The 26,625-nt window shown below is 41.6% G+C and overlaps 1 protein-coding gene across 2 annotated transcripts in view; it reads right to left on the minus strand.

Annotated features, from left to right (window-relative positions):
• The window catches only part of EPHA7 (EPH receptor A7), a 172,438-nt gene that overhangs the window by 98,701 nt on the left and 47,112 nt on the right, over positions 1–26,625 (minus strand). For both annotated transcript variants that reach the window (XM_040428774.1, XM_040428773.1), the window contains exons 4-5: positions 13,512–13,667; positions 5,944–6,279 (exon numbers count right to left, since the gene is read on the minus strand). In XM_040428774.1, the coding sequence (XP_040284708.1) occupies positions 5,944–6,279; positions 13,512–13,667 (492 nt within the window). The remainder of the gene's footprint in view (positions 1–5,943; positions 6,280–13,511; positions 13,668–26,625) is intronic.

The raw sequence follows: 26,625 nt of genomic DNA on the forward strand, positions 1-26,625 counted from the left end.
ATACATATAACCAAGCTCATATTGCATTATAAGGATCAGCGTGAGCTCCGATCACTGTTGTGCGCTAGAGCCCTCCTCTACCCATCACACAATAATACACCATCAATGGAAAATCCTGGAAACTGTGTGTGTGTATATGTGTGTGTATATGTATATGTGTATATGTATATATATATATATATATATATATATATATATACACATACACACACACACACACACACATACATATACCCACACACACAGTTTCCAGGATTGTGGAGGGCTCTTCACTACAGTACCCATGTCCAGGCTGTATGCTCAACCCATTCAGACTCATGTATATACAGTAAGTTTGTATGTGTGTATGTATCTTTGTATTTGTGTGTGTACATGTATGCATGTGTGTGTATGCACGGTATCTTTATCCTTTGTGTGTACATGTATGTACAGTATGTATGTATGTATGTGTTCTTAGGGTTTCGTTTTTCACCTGTCACCAATACAAAGCATCAAATCTTAAAACAGCTGTAAGATCTTTCTGGTACAGAATTGCTGGCTGTTAAAAGGCATTGTAGTGACTTTTGAAGAAATGTGTCCAGGCATGTTTATTTTAAAATGTGGCAAATCAACTGAGTCAAACAATATATTAGTTCTAAATCAGTTTTCTTTCAACACAATCATATTTTACTATAGCAATGTACCATTGCACTAATGTGGATTTTACCTTGCTGCTACGCATCATTTCTACTGAATCGAGTGTAAAAGGCAAATTTGTGTTTGCAGAGAATGATAAAAATAAGACCTTTTCAACGATGACTTCTGTATAAACAAGAGAAAATGTAGCTAGATCCCCAATTCACTCAAACACGGGCCGTCGGTGGCGAGTACACAATTTCTGAAAGGCGTTTAACAAGTTTTCTCACAAACTTGAGCTGCCATTAGTCAACGTGAAAAAACAACACCTGTCACGGGATTAAAGGCAGAATCCACAACCTAGAGACCTAGAGCTTGTCAAAAGTAAATGATTACACCACTGAGGACCCCTGAAGGGATCGGTTATCTCTCATGAGTTCTGGCTGGTTAACTTGTCTAAACTGACCGCACCAAGCCAAATACAGTTTGTTTAGTGGACAAGAAACTGTAGTTACAGGGTACAGCAATAGATGAGCCTTCATCCATAAAAAGTAAGTAAAAGCATATGAAAACATTACTTAACAGCAATTGGACACCAAAGACCCTAATCAATAATAATCCATTCACAAGATGCCTCAAAGAATTGAAATTAGTGTCTCAAAGGGGGCACCTATGCGGCTTCATTTATAGGCAACTCTCCATGTAGAGATTGTGCTTGGAATAAGTCTAGACAGTTTGCCGTCTTGGTGGTTCTGTCTATACCAGCTACATTGCTTCTACTGGCCATGTTATATGGTTGGGCCATAGTAACAGATGCCCATTAACCAGAAGTAAAAACAACATAGTCCAAGCCTACTGAGGATGATGTGTTTGAGCAGCACAGGCTACAATATGCCCATTTTTCCATTAGGTGCCACTGAAAGCCTACGCTCTGAATATTCAAATACATATCATTACAGAAAAGCCCCATTCATTCTCATACCCATTACTTTTCGGCCTGTTTTGGAAGCTCTAGACCGTCTTGGAAAACAATTTTTTGCTCTTTAGATAAGATTGGAAACACATGAAGAAAACATTCTACTTTGTCCTGAACTCCCCATGAATGGCTAAGATGGGAATACCCCTAGACGAGTACAGAATAAGGTGTCTATGTACAATGTCTTCCAACAGAAGGCAAGCAGAGTTTGTGCGTTCCGAGACTGCTAGTAAGTTCTCTCCTTCCGGTTATACTCCATTAGTTTACCTTGTAAGATTTTAACGGTAAGCAACACTCCCAGTGCTTCCTTCATTTTGTGCACATTCCAATGAAGGTAAGTCATATGTATAGTATTATGTATGTCTGGTTTCCTTCCATTGACGTAATAGCTTGCTATATCCTAGGGATAGTTTCCTATTTTTTGACTGACCGCTCTTAACACTTTTAATTAGGTAAATGCAATGGTGAAATTGAAATATCCCTTCTGCCAGCATTCCAATCGCGTTAGTTTAGTTCTGTACAGTGATAATGACTGGACATTCAATATATGGATGTAGGGGTGCCATGACTGTTTTCCTTTTAACTGTATCCTTCTTTCGTCCTTGTCTTCCTGACCAGCAAGGAATAGCAGATTTGCACAAATATCCCTTGTCAGATACTTTGCTACAGGACATACATCATCCTTTCCAGCTCATCCCCGATTAAATTTACTGGCTAGCAGCAATTACCTCTTCCCCAGAGCCCGAGCCACTGGTAAATGGAACAGACATTGCCTGGCTTCTGCATTCCTCGCACTTGAGCTCTTGATATTTTTTTTGTTTGGTCCCACCATGTGCTACTGGCTTATTCATCAAAAATATAAAAATACAAATAATCACTATGGGCTGAAAAGAAGTGTTTCTGCATGTGCAATTGACATATCTGAAAACTTGGTTCTTGATTATGTTCTCCCATTTAGCCCTATTACTTGGATCAGTTGTTGAAAGCTGTTAATGATCCATCTGGATCAATGTCTTTGCTGGTAGATATAATTTACTGCATTGTTAGATTAGTACAGATGTTTTTATAGATGGCTATGCTCCATTTCACTGGCATACATCTCTGGATCCAGGCACAAATGAAACAAATATAATTAGGAGGGTTTTTTATGTGATGCTCAGCTGCAATCAGCCAGCAATTAATATTTTTAGCACACGCTCTTATGCATATAACAAACATTATAATTATAACTCCAAGTATAATCCTGTTTTCACAATGTCAGCACTCTCACGGTCATACATGAAAGAAAGCCGTCATTTTTATATTTATACATAATGCAACGTTGATCAAATCAGAAATTGTGGGTTTACTTTTACCAGGAAGAGAATAGAGAAGGCGTTTAGATTATCGTACATTACATTTAATGGGTTCTCCAGGGCAGGGTCTTTGATATTTATTAAGGAGGTTCTCCAGGAATTAAGAAAATGAAAATACTTAAATATTACTTTATTATAAATATATTCCCAAATACCTTTCATTAGTTATAATGGCTCATTTTGTTTAGGGAGCAATCATTAGGAAAAATAAAATGGCTGCCGTCCTATTCGTGCACACAAAACCTGTCCTAATCACCCAGGAGGACAAGCTACTTCACAACACTGAGTAAAGAGCTGCCTCATCCTCCTTTCCTACTTGTTAGGGATTATGATCCTGAATAAAGCTGATAAGATCTTCAGCTGAATCTCTGTAGGAATGGAGTTCATGAGGAGGGAGGAGGTGGGGATGTGGCTAATGAGCAGCAGCACTTGTATACAGTCTCTAACCACAACCCCACAATCTGTCCTGTCCATTCTCTCTGTTCTTCATGTCTCCTCATGAACTCCATTTCTATAAAGATTCAGCTGAAGATTTATCAGCTGTATTCAAGATCACTGACAAGCAGAGCAGAGCAGAGAGGAAAATGAGGCAGATCTTTAGCTCAGTTTTGTAAAGCAATTTGTCCTTCTGTGTGATTAGGACCGGTTGTGTGTGTACTAATAGGACGGCGGCCATTTTATTTTTTCTAATGATTGCTCCCTTGACAAAACAAGCCATGATAACTAATGAAAGGTATTTGGGAATACATTTATAATAAAGTAATATTTAAGTATTTTCATTTTCTTAATTCCCGGAGAACCCCTTTAAACAGAGCATATAACATGCTCATGTTTTATAATGCATTGCTTGCTCCAGTTCAGTCCCCAAGTACCAATCTAGACGGAAAGAGAGAGACGTTTGCTTATATACAGTTTGTCAATGGATGGAAATTACATACACAGGGATCTAAATGCTTGTAATTGTGGTGCAGATTTGCTGCAGATTACCAAGCAGTAGATGGGCACAATCCACAATAAAGCCATGTTTTTTCCGCAGCAAAATTTGATATGCTGCAGATTTAATAAGGCAGGTAATTAAAAAAAAAAATTTAAAAAATTCTGCACTATTTGGATGATATTTGTTCAGATATTGAAAGGAAAGTCCGTAGCAATACCAACCCATGTGGATGTGCTCTTATGCTCTGGTGACCAGCCATGTTTTTGCTTACACTAGTTTGGCTTGGTGATTTGCATTCTGAGAAATGTAATATTTAAACTGTACAGTAATATAATACAGGAAAAACTCTCATTGCCCTACAGGGGTTCAGCTATGCTGCTAGAGGTGTGTGTGTCAACAAGCTTATTGACCGTTTCCAGTGACAACCAGCAGAATTGGGAGTTCAGCTCTGGACTATAATATGGATTGTAATCTAGTATTAGCACCAGATAATAGAGTTATTCCAGAATATAGATTTGATCGTACAGTCCATCAATGGCTGATTGGTGGGAGTGACTTAGGAGGCCGCAAGTGAAAGGGATTGAGCTGTGATACCAGGCATAGCCTGGTATGATGTGGTGTCTGGCAAACAATGGGACAAGAGTTCAAACTTTCAAACATTATGGCATTCTGTACAAAGGGTATTGGAAGTAAAATACTAAAGCAAAAAATGTATATAGTATAGTAAAAAGATACTACAAGAAAGGAGTGGTGTCTTTCTGTTTAACTTTTCTTTAGGATCACATAAGGAAGCAATGGAAAAGCTTGTGAAGATCAAGATGGGGAATAAACTTTAAAAACAAAAGCTTATCCCAGATTAACTGAACAAAATATATTCAGGAAAATAAAATAAAAAAACCCTGTCCCACACACGGAACCTTTAAATGGTATAATGCATATGTCTATGTAGGTCATACCAGTGCATTGTTGTAGATATGCCATCACTTCATGAACGGGAGGTGGGGGGGCTTGACCACCTAATAAAAAGGGCAAAGACAGGCTTTCTCCATATGTGTGGACAACCATCAGGCTACAGGGAGCTATAGCACTACCACCATGTGAGTGAAGGATCTGGTTTCTTCATTCTCAGGCCCCGACAATCAGAAAATGATGGGTTATCTTTGTGGTATGGTGGGATAAACCATTTTAATTGTAGACTGAAAAAGATCTAATTGGACCAATAAATGCAGCAATTATCCTGAGCAAGAGAAAAACATGAATCTACACATAAATGAATACATACAGGCAAGTGACATGGTGTTTCAGAAAGTAATGCAGCTTATGCTGGTCGCGGTCAGAATTACGACCTTATAGTATAACATTACCCGAAGTAGTAGTCTACAATGGAAATATTTACGTAGCTCATGTGATTTTTGTAAGGCAATTGACGTTCTATAGAAAAAAAATATAATGAATAGTGTTCCCTAAAACACTACAAAAGAAAGATATCCTTCACCTCCCACAAGTCCAACCAAGCACTGCCAAGCCACTGAAGCTGATTTATAGGTCGGCCCTGAAACCACGGTTCTTTTAGCTCATAATGGAGCTGTGTGAGATGTGCCAGGCAGAATTTATGTCTAAGCATCAAGTGGGGCAGTTGCAAATTACAACAAACCATTCATTTAACCGACTATTCAAAAATACATTTAGCTACAAACCGTTACGCACATAAATGTCAACGTTCTTAAAGGGAACCTGTCACATTGAACTTGTAGTCCTGTCTGTGGGCAGTAGGTTACAGAACAGAAGGAGCTAAGCAAATGATAGTTTGGTTGGAAAATGTTCGGTCTTTATGTACACCACTACTTATTCTGAGCTTCGGAGTCCAGTGACTGAACGAATCTCTAGATGCACAATCACTCCACCCATTGGACTTCCAGTCTAAACTTCTACCTGCACTGAGAATTTGGCCCCTTTGGACCGTTCTGATGCAGTTTTCCTTTAGCTATGAGAGAGAGATGGAAGATACTGACTAATTATTTAGACACCATGCAAATTACACCGAACTGAAATATACTTACCAGCTTGACCAGTTGTAATACTGACTGCAGCAAATAGTCTTTGTGAACGGCTCAGGTCAGAAACCCCGTTTACCGCTTCAACTTCAAAAGTGTAGTTGGCATGAGCAAGAAGGTCCACAATAGTAATATAGGTATCTATTAATCCACTTTGCTGAGGCACATATCCCACAGGGTTCCCACAGGGTACACATTCCCCATGCTCCCAGCTGCATCTCTTGCATATAACGCGATAGGTGACATCATTCCTTCCACCATTATCCGCAGGAGGACTCCATTCCAGGCTCACTGTTGTCTGGTTGATGTTGTAAATGAGATTCTGTGGAGCTGAAGGTGGTCCTTTTAAAAAGAAAATGGGAAGCATTCGCAAAATATAATTATTAGATTTTTATCATATTATATTTTTTATTATTCATGCATAATGTTAATTTATATGTCAAAATAAATGTCCAGACACAGCAAAACCATAGTAAAAACCCAGCATAGTATAGCTGGTCAATGGGGTGAACCTGAAATCAGCTTAAGGCATCATGCACACGAATGTATTTTCTTTCAGTGTCCGTTCCGTTTTTTTTTTGCGGACCGTATCCCGAACCATTCATTTCAATGGGTCCGCAAAAAGAACGGAAGTTACTCCATGTGCATTCCGTTTCCGCATGTCCGTATTTCCGTTCTGCAAAAAAATAGAACCTGTACTATTATTGTCTGCATTACGGACAAGGATAGTACTGTTCTATTAGGGGGCTATCTGTTCCGTAAAATACGGAATGCACACGGACGTCATCCGTATTTTTTGCGGACCGCAAAATACATACGGTCGTGAGCATGAGGCCTTATAGTGATGCATTTACTGCAACTTTAAAATCCAGCTTTTAGGTCTTGTATCCCCACTAGGCAGTTTGATGCATTTTGTGTGTATGGGAGTGAAGTGGTATAATAGAAGTCAAAGCGGTAGGCCCATCTGAGACATTGATGACATACCTCTAGGATATGCCACCAAAGTCAGCTAGGTGCAGGTCCCACCTCTGGGACCCACTCTTATCTAGAGAACAGGGCTTCCGAAGTGAAGGAGAGCACACCATGCATGTGCGACAGGCTCTCTATTCATTGCTATGGGAGCAGTCTCATAGTAGTGAATGGAGAGGTGGCTGCAGTCTGCTCTCCATTCACTGCTATGGGACTTTCACATATAACCGAGTGAGCTCACTTCATTGATTTTGGAAGTCCAACAGTGGTGAATGGAGAGCAGACCATGCAAAGGGTGGTCACCTCTCCATTCACTACTATGGGACTGCTGGAAATAGGCGAGCTAGCTATTTTCCGAACTCCCATAGTAGTGAATGGGGAGCATTCTCTTCTTTACTTCTGGGGCCCCGTTCTCTAGACAGGAGGGGGTCCTAGAGAAATGTCCCAGATGGGTAAACCACTTTAAGTTTTATTATGCCACTTGTCTTTTTAGGCTATACTCCGCAACAAAATGTCTAGTGGGGGTACAAGACCGAAAAATACGTGGGACCCACACCATCAATGCCATCATGTTATCACTGGTGCCATCAATAACCCAGATGGAAGTAACCCCTTAAATTTTCCTTCTATTTTTAATGGATGAAAAACTACATTAAAAAACTACATACAGGTCCATAAAGGGGTTGTCTGGTTATCCTCAGGATACGTCATCAATATCAGAAAGGCAGGGGTTGGAGACCCAGCACCTCAGCCGATCAGCTGTTTGAAAAGACTGTAGTGTTCCTATGCACTTGGCACATATGAATCCGAGTACAGTAAGCTTCAGATCACTGCACATGTGCAATGAAGCGAGGTGAACCATTCCCGGCTTCACATGTACAAAGCACAATGCTCCTAGTGCCGCTATAGGTGAGGACTGGACTCTTCTCTTTTCTAGGTAATCGCGAAACGGCCCGGGTGGTTTAATGGCTTCATATCTAGTACCAGTACCAATTGAAGGGTAACTTGAAGACTATATCTGACCAAGGTCTAGATACTGCCTAGATAAACTTCACTGCTTGTTAAATGGTTTTGTACTGTAAGCTACAGTATATGAAGAATGGAAATGTGTGCTGCTCAGATCGAGAACTTTTGAAGTGAATGCCTTAGAGATTCATTTTGACAGAGAAAAACTTCTGGTGACAGAAAAGTCAAGGCAGCCTTTTCATTTACTAATGTACTTATTTTTCTAGTTGCAGCCTTTAGATGAAGCTGAAACTTTCTCTCTATAGGAGAGAAATCCCTTTATTCCCACAGTAATTGAATTTCATGCCCTTTATTTTGATAAATATACCATCACACACAATTTAGTCTTTTTTTTTTTCTTTTTTTCGTTTTTGCTTTAGAGTGATCTACCTGAAAAGATATTGATACCACTATAGCCATTTGTACAAAAAGGTAGATCAGTCTAAAGCAACAGCTGAAAATAAATAAACGGAACTGGGGAAAAAAAAAAAATCTATTCCTGCTGATCTCGCAGAGTTGAAATATGTTTATGGAGATAAGACTCCACCAATGGAGAGATTTCTAAAAAGTTATATTAAAAGATATTTTGTGTAATAAAAGAGGAGCCAGGCCTACTGCTACGAATCCAAACTGTGAAATATCTCTTTTTATCTATATTATCTATTATTTTTAATCTGTACTAAATTATTCAATAAGGGTAATATAATCATTTATCACATGCTCACAAGCAGCTGGATTCACAACATGGAATGAAAAAGTGAGAAAAAATATTTTTTAGACATTCATTAAAGCAAGTTGACAAGCCAAATACGCATACAAACACAATAAATGAGGCTTTGTATACATTGCCTTTGTAACATCCGACGACTGGTTGTGACGGATACTATACAGTGGTAAACATCACCCATAGGGTCCCAAAAATCCACGTACTGCATGCTATACTCTTTTGGTGATAGCCCTCTGTAAAGGAAAAACATACCAGCCTGATGAAAGCCAGAAGCATACTCTACTGGCCTCTGCCTGGTAGATAGCGCCAATGGATATGCTTCATATATATATATATATTCCAGGAGCTTTTGCCTACATTAAACATAGAACACTGTGTGCTGAATAGAACTGTGTTTGTGCACCAAGTAAGATCCTACATGTGCCCAAATTAAGTGCTAAGGGCTAGGTCGATCTCTCCCAACACCACTGAAACACAAGTTGAACATGGGGTGCCTAGCTGCCATCATGAGTGGATAATCATGTGGTATGGGTGAGTTTGGCCCAATAGATCTGTTGCAACACAGTAACCCGTTTCATTTTTAAATGACCACTGTAATTTTTGTTGGTTTTAATGAGTAAATTAAATCTATGTTTTAGAGGCATTTTTTGCAGTGGCTGATCCAATTATTTTGCCTTACTTACATTGTTTTATTCAGCGATTACTACATTTGCCCAAGTTATACTCAATTTACATTCTGACATGTCCAATGATCCAGAATTGAATGTTCCAGGACATGAATGCTCAGAACACGAGAGGGGTCGGTGTCTAAAATAACTGAAGAACTTAAAGGGGTTGTGTCACTTCAGCAAATGGCATTTACCATGTAGAGAAAGTGAATAGAAGGCACTTACTAATGTATTGTGACTGTCCATATTGCTTCCTTTGCTGGCTTGATTCATTTTTCCATCATATATTATACACCAGCTGAAGGACCCGGCTTCGCTCAGGTATATTTAATCAATTTCATTTAAAGTTTGTGTGTGTCGTTAAAAGGTATCAACACTATCCACTATAACAGTGACCTCTACAGCACCCCGCCCCCAAAACAATGACCTCCACAGCCCCCACCCCTTAACACTGAACCCCCCACAGTGACCCGTCCCTTAAAATTGGACCTCCACAGCAGCCCACCCCCTTAACTTTCACCTTTATAACAGCCTTCCCCTTTAACAGTGACTTTCACAACATAACACTTGACAGTGACCTCCACAGGGGCCCGCCCCCTTAACAGTGGCCTTTACTGGATTGGGGGCGAGTCCTTTTGAACAGCTCACTCTAAGACAGCAGCACTGTACTGTCTGAGCTGCAGGGAGAAAGTCACCCTCCCTCCCACCTCTGCAGCTGATAGAAGTTGATTTTTAACTTCATTTTTTCAATCCCCATTGGCTCAGGATTTGGAGGGGCCTAACCAGATAAGGGGCGTGGCTTAGTGGGATCTGGGGGTGGGGTTTTAAGTCTTTTGAGGGTGGACCCATTGTGGCAGGGGGCGTGTCTGGGCCCCTTCCTGCAAGAGTGATGCCCCTCTGGGCACCTTACTGGCTCATTTGCATACCAAATAAACGGGGATTTTCAGAGGATAAAAACATCTATTGCTGGAACAAAAGCACATCTTGAAATAAGGTACTAAGTGCTATTAGGCCATGGCTTTACTTCAATAGGGATTATCCTGGTGACAGATTTCCTTTAAAGCTCTCCTACAGCAGTGAAGATAAATGGCTTTGTTGTTATGGAAACCTGGAGTAAAACTGTGTATGTGGAGGCTGGAGGACCTGCGAGCTTCTATTGGCTGATAAGGGTCACGCGGCCAAGCTTCTATTGGCTAATGCATTTTTGGGGAATATCTCAGGAACGGTACGTCCTAGGGAGCTGAGACCTGATCTAAAACCTTCCCGGACACCTGATGTACCTGTGTGCCAAATTTTGTGAATGTAAATGCGACAGTGCGGATTCCTTTAGCGGACATACACACACACACACACACACACACACACACACACTCAACTTTATATATTAGATTGCTCATATCCAGAGGTTACGGGCATCCTGTAATCCAGCAGTGGTAGCCATGCTTAAACATTATAAGAAAAGAAAAAGTGCCAGCTTCTCTTGTGGCTGGGACCGCATAGGCCGGCACTTTTTCCTATAGTGTACAAGCACGGCCACCACTGCTGGATTGCAGGGTGGTCATAACCATGGAAATAAGCAGTGCATAATGTAATGGAAAAATGAATCAAGCCAGCAAAGGATGCACTATGTACAATCACAATACATTAGTAAGTGTCTTGTATAAACTTCCGCTACATGATAAATGCTATTTGCTGAAGTGAGACAATCCCTTTAAGGGGAGATTGTGATCCTGGAAATCACATTTTCTTACATTGGCCATTACAAATAAGTGCCATAGTAAGGAGAATTAATGAAAACTATTTTGCATGATGTGTATGATTGTTAATCAAGTTATTCTACTTTAGGAATGACAGGATCCTTGTGATAATTGTAATCGCTTCACTTAATATGAACAAAAAATATGATAAAAGAATAAGGTGACCATTTTTCTTTATTCTGAGGAGAAATCCTTTGCATAAGTTGCTGTGGCTGAGGGCCTATCCACACACCACTGTTGGATGCATAAATCCTGTAGGGGTGCAAACACAGTCTCATGGGTTTGTATTATGGACCGATCAACACTCCACAAGTTGTTGTATGATGTGTCTGAGGCACTGTGCTCTCGATAAGGAATGGTTCCTGTAGAAGATACCTCTGTGATACTGCATACAGTGTACAAAAAGAAAGTACACTGTAGGAAGTGTAAGAGCTATTGACTCCATGTATTGGATCAGTGTGCATGAGCCCTTAAGGCTTTATTAGATTAAACGATTTAGCAAGCGATTGTCCGGAGAGAACCATTCCTTCCTGGTAATCGCCTGCTCACAAGCTGAGGAGACCGCTGCTATTACATGCAGCAATCTCCTCCACAGCATGGGTAGGAGCAATCGTTATGCCATACTCACTAGCGGTCTGCCGGCAGCAGATCGTAATTACAAAGCACGATCTGCCGCCGACAAACATTGATTTTTAAGCATGTTTAAAAATCTGGATTGCCCGAAGAACGAGCGTTTGCTCATTCATTCGGTAATGGGCGGCAGTATTACACTGCCAGATCATCGCTAACGAGTGTTCCTGCAAACGTTTGTTAACGATGAACGGGCCAACAATCGGCCAGAGTATTCCAGGCTTTGGACGGGCTACTGTTGAGACAAGTCTATTAGCAAAAAAAATAGGAAAGTCACAATGCAAGGGCTCCAAGCCATTTCTAACTAAGTTTAGAAGTGGAAGGTAAGTCACTGCTGGGTTTTGTCTGCAAGCCATAGGAAAGACCAAAGGTGGCCATACACAAGAAAGTTGGTCAAAGCTGCGAATCTCAAACAGAAGCATTGCTTATGGGATGTGTATGGGGGGGTGCCCTGACTCTCCCCTGACAGCAGATGCTAGGAAAAGAAGAGTCAAGCACATTGAAATCCAACACAGGAGAATCAGGAGATCATCTTTGTGTTCTCAAGGGAGATAAGCTACCACCAGAGATGTCTGTCAGCTTTGCCTATTGGCAGAGCGGAGTGCACATCTATGGAGGGGTTGGAAGGAAAAGCTGTCAGTTGAAGGAGTGTTCAGGCAGCAGTTACCGTATTTATCGGCGTATAACACGCACTTTTTCCCCCTGAAAATAGGGGGCAAATGATGTATGCGTGTTATACGCCGATATTCATTGCGGCCCGGCAAAGATGCAGCATCACAGACTGTGCTGTATGAGCCGGGAGAGAGGAGGGGCTGGAGTCCGTAACTAGGGGCGGGGCCCGGTGCAGTCACTGTACTCTTACACCGGGCCCCGCCGCTCACCAAAGTATTTATAAACGTGAATCCTTATCCTGTTATTAAGCTGCCCTCTCCCATGTTCCCATGTCCCCCCTGTATCCCCATAGCACTTACTTAAGCTTCCATAGCAGGCAGAGTGGGTGGCAGCAGTAACGTCACTCACTGACGTTGAGCGCCTGCTCCGCCCACTTTATGAATGAAGCAGGCGGAGCAGACGCGCGACGTCAGTGAGTGACGTTACTGGTGCCGTCCGCTCTGCCTGCTATGGAAGCTTAGCTGCTTAAGTAAGTGCTGTGGGGATACAGGGGGGACATGGGAACATGGGAGAGGGCAGCTTAATAACAGGATAAGGATTCACGTTTATAAATACTTCGGTGAGCGGTGGGGCCCGGTGTATTGGGGGACACTGTTATGAGGGGGATCTGTGGATGACATATAGCAGTGTCATCCACAGATCCCCCCCATAACAGTTCCATCCACAGATCCCCCCACCCCATAGCAGTACAATTTGAAATTTAATTTTTTTTCCTGAAATTTCCCTTAAAATGAAGGTGCGTGTTATACGCCAGTGCGTGTTATACGCCGATAAATACGGTATCTAAGGTGTATGGGCAGCCAAAAATTGTCTTGCTATTGATTACTTCTACAGCTCTTTGTCCCAAGTTCACCATCTTTGGATAAACCGGCCGTCATGTTGAATATGATAACCCAAAAAGCAAACGGTCAAGATGGGCATAAAATGACCAACTTTTATCCAAAAACAGTATTTACAGGCTGCAAAGGTCTCCAGTGTATACTCTGCATGAAAGTGAACGTTCCTGAATTCTTCAGTCTCCATGTCAGTGTGGCAGCTTTCATTAGTAATATTAAGCATAAATGAAGACTGCCATTTTTAGACATGGATGCCAAATTATGTATGACAACGGCTGATTAAGCAACGTCATTTAAATGATGAACTCACTTGTACACGCGATATACGATGGATCAGAATAGGCCCCGTAGAAACCATCTTCACAGTCACAACGAGATGAGCCTTCCCTGTCAGAGAAGCTATGTTCCGGACATCGGGAGGCACTGCAAGTCTTGTGACGAAATTTATAGAAGCCACGAACACAAGCTAGAATAAGGGAAAAAAGAAAAAAAGGTTTAACCGATACATCCTGAGCTTGCTTTTTCATTCTTATACAGATGTACTACAGAAATATTTTTACCAACGTTCATATATTCCATTCATAGAGATGATCATTAACATGCCATGAACATATGGAAATAATTCATTTTAAATGAACACCCTAAAAAGAAAAGAAAAAAAATATATAATTGTTGGCTGAGTCATTAAACTCTTCATACCGCACCCTTGACGGAGCCTGTGGATCATTCATTCATTTTATTGCATATCAGAGATCCAGAAGATGCTACTACTCATGTTTATCAAGCACAGAAAGCCACGATGACTGGATAGCCAATGCTTGAGAGATTCTGGATTAATAATCTGTAAACTGCAGAAAGGCCTCTCCACACAGAGGATTTACTAAGACTGGAACACCTTCTGGATGTCCTTGTGCCATAAATTGAAATCGACGCAGCTGTGAGCTGTATAGATTTGAGGATAGAATATACGTCAGTCTCTGGAGCCAATTCTAGTAAATTCAGCTGATCGTATGAGGCCTCATCCTCACTGCTAAACTCTGCCCAATTACGCAAATTCACACGCCATACTCATGCTTTTTTTTGGCTACAAAATGGCGTAAATGGCTTAAATTAAAAATGCCCTAGTGTTCTATTTTGTGAAATTTTAAAAAACATACAAAGGCATTTAAGACAGTAAAAAAAAAAAAATTTATGCATTTTTAAAAAAAATTTATGTGTTTTTCTTGCATTTTTCATGTCCTATTGAAAAGTCCATTGTATGAATGTATGCAATGCAATTAATATTTAAAAACAGGCTTTAATGTAGCATATGGCCAAAATAAAAGGAAAAAAAAAAAAAAATCTTTAAAATGCCACTGACCACAGTCAGTGGCGTTCATGTCCACATCAAATGAATGGTCTGAACTGTAATACCAAGCACAGCTTCTATATAAATGTACAGTGCTGCTATGCCTGGAATTCAATTAAAGAGGACCTTTCACCACTCCTGACATGCCTGTTTTATTTGCACTAGAAGTTATGAATGAACTGCTAGCAGTCTGCAGTAAGGGTACAGAGGGGAGGTAACCAGTTATGGTGTGTGTACCTGCACAGACTCACTCTATCCAGTCAGTGCTGCCATTTTCAGACCGTGCAGGTATACCCCCCCCCCCAACTGGTTACCACCCCCCTCTGTACCCTTACTGCAGACTGCTAGCAATTCATTCATAACTTCTAGTAAAAATAATAAAGGAATGGCACAACATAGAGCCATAAGAAGAGAGGCTCCAGAATTGTTAGTACGTAGGGAATGCATGTAGCTAATAAAATATGCATGTCAGGAGTGGTGAAAGGTCCTCTTTAAGGGGCCAAATCCTTCATCCTAGCACCACAGCCTCTTAAACAGCTGAGTGGTTTAAGGGAGTGGAGCGCCTCCCACTGGCACTGATTAAGTTTCCTTTCCATAACTAAAGGTGGCCATACACATTAGTTTAAAGTTAATAAAAATGGACGATTTCAACCAAAACAAACGCCCGATTTCATTGAGCAACTGTAATGGCCAATATGGACTATAATGTGAATGGCTGCATTTGCGAAAACGAACGTTCACAAGATGATTGTTAATTTAATTGCAGCAAGCATTAGCTAACATCTATCCAATGTGTATGGCCACCTTAAGTATAAGTAGAAAGCGGTCAGTCATTTGCTGGAGGGAAGTGGAGGTGGTGTCACCGCAGCTCAAAAATAGCCAGACTCGAAGCTCAGACTAACTATTAAATCGAAAATTTACTGAAGTGTGCTACACAGGATTCTACTATATACACTTTTGTAAAGAAAAAAAAAAATAGCCCACAAAGGTGTGCTCACATCTGCGTTGGAGGTTCCGTTAAGAGCCACCTATTCCATTAACCCCTAAGTGGCCATCCATATGAGTTTTATATGGCAGTCACGAAGGGCCTCAGGCTGGCCGCCACTTTTTTACGGCGGCCCAGTCTAAGAGCAGCACGGGTCCCCCCATGCAGCGGGTAGCAGGGCCCGCGCTCCTGCTCTATACAGTCCGGAACAAGCAGGAGAGCCAATCCTGGTTGTTTAACACTTACATGCCGCGGCAATGCGGCCCGCCGCATGCTAAGTGCTGACCGAGGTAGCGGACTCCTTCTGTCTCCCATCGGCACCCCGGAAATGCGATCGCGGGTGCTGATGTGTGTCAAGGCTGGTAGGGGTCTGATGTAGGCCCCAGACCAGCCTTGAGCAATTTCCAGAAGGCTGCGCCAGAGAGGTCAATGTCAGAATAGCACTAACATTAAAATGCAATGCATAATAGAGATAGTACATTGCATTTTAAAAATCAATCAAAAAGCTGTCACACAACTCCATAGAAAGAAAAATAAAAAAAGTTATGGGTCGCGGCATTGCACGCAGTGGCAGTATTGCAGTTTTTCCCATCTCCCTCCCAGAAAGAGTTAATAAAAGTTAAATCAGAAAGTTATGTGTACCCCAAAATGGCGCCATTAAAAACTACAACTTGTCCCGCAAAAAAGACAAGCCCTCATAAAGCTATATAGACGGCAGAAAAAAAAAAAAAAAAGTTATAGCTCTTGGAACATGACGATGAAAAAAGTTTGAAAAACGCTTGGTTATTAAAGGTCCAAAACAGGCCGGTCACTAAGGGGTTAAAAAAAACAACAACAAAAAAACAACGTGTACGAAATAGTGCAGCATGGTGACATCCGATGGGTGCTGTTACTGTCCGTCATGTGATGGATTCGGCACTATCATTGTTCTGCTCCTATGATGATGGTGAACAATCAATGTGGATGAACCCAAGGGTCGTCTTTATACAGCACATATAACCAACGTTAGAAAAACCCCAGGGTAGTCAACGAGGCTAGAAATTTCTTGTTGATGGCTATAGAGTCACAGGGGACGCCAACTGTATTTTGCCCGTTATTACTATACAATATTATATTCTCATACACATTAAAAATTAATTTGGCAAACATGAGCTCCATTCCTAAAGGTAAACTACTTCTTATGTACAACAGTATATCATACATGGCAATTGACTGACTAGCAACAGTCCGCTTCTCTCTGTAGAATTATCACAACCAATCAGAAAGAAAGAACATTATTAGTTTACTACGTAGGGTTTGTAAAAATCCTGTGCACATATTGCAAAAACAACCTCCTACAAGATAGCTGAAAGGCGGATTTTTTGCATTTATGTTATCGTTCCCTTGGCAATAGCAGCTGATTGCTGAGGACCCTAGCAGTACGACTACTGCAATCATATTTACTCTAAGGGACCAAAAATCTGAGAAGGTGTCGTCTTATGATCCAAGCGTGTACAATAGATGAATGTTTGATTGGAAGCACTAGAAACGTATGTAGCCAGATCTTGTCTGCAACTACTACCTAACCCATTAGAAAGGTGCCCATACACATTTAGTGCTTGTTCAGCTGATGGCTATGGCTCCAGACCTCCCCCATATACATACACACTCCGTTCGGCCAAGAGGGCATGTGTTTTTTTTTTAATGTGGAGAGAGAAGAAAGCCACTGCCGAACACCTATGGTGCAGCTTATCTCCAAGGAAAATAAAAGAATGGGGTTTTACATTTCAAAGTGTTCAATCTCTTATCATGTCGGGTCGAGTCGGGAGCTCCCAATACACATTAGATTGTCGCCGGACATCATTGAAAACAGAAGGTTCAGCTGAAAACAGCCTAATGTCAAATGTATATGGGGGTTTAAGACTCTGACAAATATTACTAGGGGCAGACTGGGAACTTAAAGCGGCCCTGGAAAAAACCTAAAAGTGGCCCCATGTTGTAGGTGCGTCCAAACTGACAGAAGGCGGGGTAAGAGATGTAACCGGGGCCAGCAATGCTAATGCAGAACAAAATACCGCCCCAGAAGAACTAGATACCACACTGCAGCACAAAGTACCGCCCCAGAAGAACCAGCTACCACAATAAAGCACAAAACACTGCCTTTGGAAAACCAAATACCACAGTGAGAGAATATTGCCACCCACACCACAGTATAAGCTGCATCATCGTCTTAAGGGTGGCAACGCAGTTGAATTTACCCGCGGACATTGGCCAGGTGCTTAAATGCCTGATACTCCTGCATTAATAAATGCTGAGTGTACCTGGCTGGCTTGGGTGTCCCTCTAGGCACCGAGCCACCAGAAAATTTCAATTTGGGGTCTACGGCCAATCTGCCCATGAATATTACATTTAGGGTAGGTTCACACAGTTTTTTGGAGAATGTTTTTAGGCCAATTTTTTTCCTGCAGGTTTTTCAGTCAAAATCAGAAGTGAATTCGAAAAGAATTAGAAATATAAAAAGGAAGGACTTATACTTCTCCTTCCTGCTGGATCTACTTCTGGCTTTGGCTAAAAAACGGGCAGGAAAATCTGAATCAAAACCTCCTCCAAAAAACTACCCTTCTTCTTTAACAAAAAAATAAAAAAAATAATCGTTAGCCCTGTGGTAAATGGGAGTTGCAGTCGTGTAAGTATGTAGTGGAGTTAAAGCTGGAGCAGCAGTGCTATTAGGTTTTTATTATATTTTTGATTAAGAAGTCAACAGAACAAATATTACCATGTGGTCCCTGGAGGTTTTGGCATATTCACTGTTTAATAATACAAAATGAAAAACAGCAAGGAAGATGGAATGAAAATGCTATCCTTAAAAGGTAATATTTCCAAGGCTACAGCTTTCAAAGCATATTCAAATGTTCTTCTTTTTTTCCCCAAATAGACATTTTACTTTGACATCTTCTTTGTCACCAAATAAAGCAGAATGTGGAGATCAAAGGCAATCAAGCAGGCTGCAGACAACAGCAAAGTGCTACAAGTCACAAGAAGATGGAGCCTGTCAGTAGATGTATGCTGCCGTAACCATGGGGAGCCTGACACAGCGTCACGCTGCCGCATGACAAAGTTTTACTCTGAAATGCCTTGGTGTTTCAGAAAAGGTAGAGTTTTAAAGTTGGGTACGGGATGAAGTATCTACAGGGCAGATACCATCCAGTTTCAAACCCAAATGGCTTGAGTGACCCTATTTTTATATATGTTAATACAAGGCACTTACTAATGTATTGTGATTCTCAATATTGCCTCCTTTATTGGCTGGATTCATTTTTCCATCACATTATACACTGCTCTGTTCCTTGGTTACGACCACCCTACAATCCATTAGTGATGGTCGTGCTTGTACACTATAGGAAAAAGCACCGGCATCTTTGTTGGCTGGGACCGTGTGAGCACACATAGGTCAGTGCTTTTTCCTATAGTGTGCAATCACGGCCACCGCTGCTGAATTGCAGGGTGGTCGTAACCATGGAAACGAGCAGTGTATAATGTGATGGAAAAATGAATCCAGCAAAGGAAGCAATATGGATAATAACAATACATTAGTAAGTGGCTTGTATTAACTTTCTCGACATGATAAATACTATTTGCTGAAGTGAGACAACCCTTTTAAGAGTTGCTTGGTTGATGTGATGTGTGGGACAGAAAAAAATTAACATACGGTCCTGACAGACTTTAGGTCCTTATTCTCTGAACACTATGTGGCCACACAGCCTTTCCCCAGAGATAACAGCTGATCCCCAGCAGTTAGAAAAGCTAAATCTGTGTTGATAAGCAGGCAGAATGCTTTATAGGACGTTCCTTCAATTGAACTAAGGGTCCAGTCCAAGAAATGAAAAGCAATTCGATGCCATTATTCCTTGTCCACCAGATATTGCATGTTTTCATAGGCATCCTGTACCTCAAGGGCCAAGGACAGAAAATTCTTTCCCGTTTTTTATTTTTTGGATCATTGCTATTGCTACGTGCAGGACGGCACCCGTAGTGTATCGTTAGTTATATTGGTGGTGTCCGTCCCAATATACTGTGCCCAACTTGTGTCACCTGGGACACACCACACTCCTTAAATGGTTAAATTGATAGGTTCGGAAATGCCACAAACGTGGACACAAACTGCTGTTTGGGTATGCTGTGGCGCTCAGGAGGGAAAGACCACCTTTTGGCTTTTGCAGTGCATGTTTTGATGGGTTGAAAGCAACATGGCGCCTGTAAACCAAACAGCCAATATCATTGGTTCTATCTTTTCGGAAAGCAGGGTAAAAAAATAAATAGAAATGGTTGCAATTCTGCCATCGCTTTTTGGGTTTCCTTATTGTGGCATACACCGTGCAGGAAAAATGACTTGTTAAATTTATTCTTCTGGTCGGTACGATTACAGAGAAACCAAATTTTCAGTTTTGTTTTGTTTTTTTCTCGTTTTGCTACACAATTAAAGCATTTTTGAAAATAAAAATCATGTTTTTGTTTCGCCATTATCTGAGAGTAATATTTTTTCTGGTCTTGTGTAAGGGCTTGTTTTTTGCAGGACCGGTTGTGATCAGTGTTTTCATTGGTACCATGTTGGGGTACATAAGATTTTTTGGTCTCTTGATGCTATGTTTTATGCAAGGTGAGGAGACTAGCATAGCTTTTATTTCATTGTTTTACTATCATGTGATATTTTTTATAAAGCTAGTAGTTACAGATGCAGTGATATCTAATATGGTTTTTTTTTTTGGTTTTTTTTTACAATGGTAAATGGTTTGATGAGAAAAGGGCTTTTTTTGCACTTAAAACTCTTATTATTTATTCTTTTATAAAAAACACTTTTTATTTTTGTTTTACTTTTCAGGGTCTGATCCCCGTTTCGATGCAGTACATTTGAAACCGTCAATTGCACACTGATCGTTGCCTATGAGACCCGGTCAGTTTCATAGATGGAAGGGGTGGGGAGGCCTTTGTAACCATCGATTCAGCACCTGGTTTCACTCTATCGGCAGCCTACCAGACCTATCTAGATCTGGCATTGCCAGACGTTACCGAAATATCCACTGACTAGAATATGCCGGGATTCGGCCGCATAGATACCACTGCGCACAGCAGTATTTGTCGCCATATTTGCCAGGTAGCGGCCGGATCTCCGCTGGAGTCCCCATTATAGTTAATGGGACGGGCGGGCGTTCCGGTAATGTCTGGCAATGCCAGATGCAGATAGCTATGCTGGCAGTGTGAAACTAGTGTACCAATGGTTTTATGAATCTTTATCTGTAGTTACAGTACATAGATCGGCAATAGATAGTGATTATATATTCATTTATATACAATTAACCCAGGATCGGTTTATACTAAATGAACAGAGCTCATTTGACATTACAGAATGTTACAAATGTCACTCTGTTGAAATGTCATTTATTTCCAGAATTAAAAATGTAAAAAAATGCCACAAGCTTGTGATATTTTAGATGTCAGATGTAAATTCATATGTGCAGACTAGCTGAGCTGTGGAGAGACACCTGGGAGACCAAAAGGCAGAGAGAGCTTTGCATTATGCATTTGTGATGTATTTAAGCTTTATTTGGATTTCACAGGTTATCGCACTAATGCCATGCTAAGTATCAGCAGTAGGAAATATCTGTGTAAACTGCAGAAACTAAACTTACTTAACTGAATAACGGAAAGTCAGCCGTCCTCATGCATTTACAAAAAGGAGACATGTTTATTTATTAGCGCTATCATTGCATCGCTCTGAAAAAGCGAAAAACATGCCAAATGTGAAGGAAAGGGAACCTGAAGGCTGGAAATTAATCAAACGTCACTGCTCCCCAGAACCTGTGTATAAGCAAACGTACACCTCATATACATGACATTGGCTGCAGTCCACAGAGGGTAGAACTGAATACAAAGAGAATTCACTGCTCGGTGCACCCGGCTGGCAAACACGTATATTAGCATGTCCTATGAATAGGGCTCGTCACTTACTAGATACATTATGCATATGCATAATCAATTTCCTAAATGGATAATTAAAATATAGCCATCATTAGTAAAGATTTCCCTTGAAACAACTGTCACATGAAGAAAAAGTAAACCGCCTCATCTTGTAAGTCTAAATTCTCAAAGGAAATGGTCCCAGTTTCTGAAGGATATAAATAGAAGATGAAGAAATAGGAGGGAACACAGTCTCATGATTTAAAGAAAGGAGAACAGAAATTTATACAAATCAATTCAAGTGCTTTGGAAACCTGAAACAGACAATGGAAATGTGCTTTTCTCTAGTTATTGACTCGTGGACCTACTTGTGCTTCTCTGTTAAAGCAGTCCTAGCCTCCAAAAGTAGGCTTTTCTAACCCGTACGAAGTCACTAATACTATAGAATCACACTAGATACAAATAATATATCATCACCTCTTGCTAGGTCTATTCACACATCACAAAAGAGGTAAAAACAAGCTACAACGCTCTTAAGCTGATCATACGTGAAATGGCTAAGTTGGCTCTTTTATCAAAATACCCTAGTTGCCTCACAAAGACAACCCCTTAGCTGGTGCTTGTGGCTTCAGAACCCCCTGGTGATCAGTAGCTACAGGTGGCCACACAACGGCCGATCATTGCAAGTTGCTAGCCACATATTATATAACACTGCTACTGAGAAGCTGACCTTCAGCATTTTTTTTGTTCCAGGGGCCTGCACCAACCTTGATCCAGCCCAGTTATTATACACTGCTCAAAAAAAATAAAGGGAACACTTAAACAACACAATGTAACTCCAAGTCAATCACACTTCTGTGAAATCAAACTGTCCACTTAGGAAGCAACACTGAGTGACAATCAATTTCACATGCTGTTGTGCAAATATAATAGACAACAGGTGGAAATTATAGGCAATTAGCAAGACACCCCCAATAAAGGAGTGGTTCTGCAGGTGGTGAGCACAGACCACTTCTCAGTTCCTATGCTTCCTGGCTGATGTTTTGGTCACTTTTGAATGCTGGCAGTGCTTTCACTCTAATAGTAGCATGAGACAGAGTCTACAACCCACACAAGTGGCTCAGGTAGTGCAGCTTATCCAGGATGGCACATCAATGCGAGCTGTGGCAAGAAGGTTTGCTGTGTCTGTGAGCGTAGTGTCCAGAGCATGGAGGCGCTACCAGGTGACAGGCCAGAACATCAGGAGACGTGGAGGAGGCCGTAGGAGGGCAACAACCCAGCAGCAGGACCGCTACCTCCGCCTTTGTGCAAGGAGGAACAGGAGGAGCACTGCCAGAGCCCTGCAAAATGACCTCCAGCAGGCCACAAATGTGCATGTGTCTGCTCAAACGGTCAGAAACAGACTCCATGAGGGTGATATGAGGACCCGACGTCCACAGGTGGGGGTTGTGCTTACAGCCCAACACCGTGCAGGACGTTTGGCATTTGCCAGAGAACACCAAGATTGGCAAATTCGCCACTGGCGCCCTGTGCTCTTCACAGATGAAAGCAGGTTCACACTGAGCACGTGACAGACGTGACAGAGTCTTGAGACGCCGTGGAGAACGTTCTGCTGCCTGCAACATCCTCCAGCATGACCGGTTTGGCATTGGGTCAGTAATGGTGTGGGGTGGCATTTCTTTGGAGGGCCGCACAGCCCTCCATGTGCTCGCCAGAGATAGCCTGACTGCCATTAGGTACCGAGATGAGATCCTCAGACCCCTTGTGAGACCATATGCTGGTGCGGTTGTCCCTGGGTTCCTCCTAATGCAAGACAATGCTAGACCTCATGTGGCTGGAGTGTGTCAGCAGTTCCTGCAAGACAAAGGCATTGATGCTATGGACTGGCCCGCCTGTTCCCCAGACCTGAATCCAATTGAGCACATCTGGGACATCATGTCTCGCTCTATCCACCAACGTCACGTTGCACCACAGACTGTCCAGGAGTTGGCAGATGCTTTAGTCCAGGTCTGGGAGGAGATCCCTCAGGAGACCGTCCACCACCTCATCAGGAGCATGCACAGGCGTTGTAGGGAGGTCATACAGGCACGTGGAGGTCACACACACTACTGAGCCTCATTTTGACTTGTTTTAAGGACATTACATCAAAGTTGGATCAGCCTGTAGTGTGTTTTTCCACTTTAATTTTGAGTGTGACTCCAAATCCAGACCTCCATGGGTTGAAAAATTTGATTTCCATTTTTTTTATTTTTGTGTGATTTTGTTGTCAGCACATTCAACTATGTAAAGAACAAAGTATTTCAGAAGAATATTTAATTAATTCAGATCTAGGATGTGTTATTTTTGTGTTCTTTATTTTTTTGAGCAGTGTATTAAAAACGGAAGAAAAAAAAAACAACAATACTGTATACACTTACGCTATTTGACGGTGCTCATTAACAGAAGCATGAAAACAAGGAAAGTTTACCATACTATTGGACTATGTTCACACCCATTTACAAGGAAAAGATCAAATTCATTTCTTTTTCCACAGAGAGCTTCTGAACAAACATGGTCACTCTGAAACTGGGAGCCAGGAATTGGGACCCTTCATGCCTGGTAACAGTGGGTTATAGTACCAGAGTTTCATTCAAAAGGATTTTTCCAGACTTAGATAATGATGACCTATCCTCAGGATCAGGGGCGGATTGGCCATAGCCCTTACAGGGAAATTTACCGGTAGACCAATGCCCAGGGGGCCGCCTGAGCTCTTCTCATGGCCAACCAGTGGGTTTTTGGGGATGTATTTTGTGATGGACTGTGGTATTTGGCTCTGTTGGGGTGGTATAATGTACCACAATATGGTATTCCTGGCCCTGCCTTCCATCAATTTGGACCTACGAGGAAACGGCGCAATTTTTAGTATTTTTTCTAGGGCCACTTTAAGTTCCCAGTCCACCCCTGCTCAGGATAGGTCTACAATATCAGATAGATGGAGGCCTGCCACCCAACACACACCTCAGCTGTGTTGGGCAGCCGCAGCACAGAAAGCTATACAGTGTATGGCTCTGGAAGCAGACAGCTCCATAAACTGTGTAGTGGGCATGCCAGGGTACTGGGAGCTCAGCAGCAGTACGCCGGAAACTACATAGTCTATGGATCCTTCTGCTTCCGCTTCGTTCACTGTATAGTTTCTGGTGCCATGGCTGCCCAAAATCACTGGGGATAAGACCCCCACCAATCAGATATTGGTAGCCTATCCTGTAGATAGGTTATCAATATCTGTAGCGTGGACAACCCCTTTAACATGCCTTTATAAGCTTATTGTTGCCATGGATAAACCCTTAAAATATTTGGTTTAACCCCACTGGTTTGGGTTCTTCTACAGTAACGTCCTGCATAATTGTTAGTGATTTCACCTTTTTATTCCTCTACCAACATGTTCAAGGATGTCTCTTCAAGGACATCATTGTGCAACGAGCTGTATCCATCAGACCAAAAAGCCATGCTAATGAATTTTCAGTGAATATATCAACTTATCTTTTCCACCTTATCAAGCAGGATCAGAACAATGATAATGTATGGTGGAGTACTACACAGACGGTAAAGCGGCAGTCCAGTGCTACAGGACAGTTGTAAGGACAGGTGATGTTATGGCCACTGGAGTGCTAAAGAAGTGCAGGAAATAAAAAGATCGAAAAGGTATTTTGCACATATTAGCTTAGCATTGTCTACTGATTTACTTCAGTAAAAAACAGATTTATTATACAGTGTATAAATTATATATATTGCGACACAGTGAGAGGTTTGGTCTGGGAAAACAGGTATTTTCCTCCCAGCATATGCTGCTGGGCTGATTTACAGCCAGGTGAGGTCAAATACCGGACTTTAAGTGCCGGTCTGGGTTTTGGCAGCACCTGGCTGTCCTTAAATAGGCAGCTGGGCTCAGAAGCCATGTCTTTGTGTTGGGATCTGGGAGCCTTGTGTCTGGATGAAGGCTTGCCACCTGTTTTGTGTGAAAACAGGTTGGTGCTGCTATGCTCAAGGACTCTTTGAGGCAGAATTGCTAAATACCACCAACACCGCAAGGTGACTTTTTGCTTGATTATGGCTGCTTTTGTCACTTGCTTAAAGTGTGAATAAAACACTGAACTGTTTGATCCAAAGAACTGGTTGTTGCCTCTATACTGCATCCGCTAATCCTGTCTACCAGAGCGAAACCCCACAATATATATAAAAATAGGCTGGACAGCACTGCAGACAAGGTAGAAACAGGAGTGCCAGCGGCCACGGAAGCGATCCAACATCCAGATCAATATAAAAAATAAGAAATTCCACGGCACTTCCAAAAAATAATGTGTTTAAAGGGAACCTGTAACCGGGATTTTGTGTATAGAGCTGAGGACATGGGTTGCTAGAAGGCCACTAGCACATCCGCAATACCCAGTCCCCATAGCTCTGTGTGCTTTTATTGTGTAAAAAAACTGATTTGATACATATGCAAATTAACCCTGAGATGAGTCCTGTCCCTGACTCATCTCATATACAGGACACATCTCAGGTTAATTTGCATATGTATCAAATCGGTTTTTTTTACACAATAAAAGCACACAGAGCTATGGGGACTAGATATTGCAGATGTGCTAGCGGCCATCTAGCAACCATGTCCTCAGCCTCTACAAACAAAATCCCGGTGACAGGTTCCCTTTAATTACACAAGGTGTATAAACACATTATTTTTTGGAAGTGCCGTGGAATTTTTTTTTTTTATACTATATTATATATATATATATTATATTATATATATATATATATATATATATATACACACACATATACATATACACACACACACACAGTACAGACCAAAAGTTTGGACACACCTTCAGGGTTGGGACCATCAGTTGCGAGGAGAAGTCAGGTGGATACACAGCTGATAGTCCTACTGAATAGACTGTTAGAATTGGTATTATGGCAAGAAAAAAGCAGCTAAGTAAAGAAAACGAGTGGCCATCATTACTTAAGAAATGAAGGTTCAGTCAGTCAGCCGAAAAATTGGGAAAACTTTGAAAGTAAGGGCTATTGACCATGAAGGAGAGTGATGGGGTGCTGCGCCAGATGACCTGGCCTCCAGTCACCGGACCTGAACCAATCGAGATGGTTTGCGGGTGAGCTGGA

This window comes from Bufo bufo, chromosome 4 (assembly GCF_905171765.1).
Source record: "Bufo bufo chromosome 4, aBufBuf1.1, whole genome shotgun sequence".
Taxonomy (NCBI): Eukaryota; Metazoa; Chordata; class Amphibia; order Anura; family Bufonidae; genus Bufo; species Bufo bufo.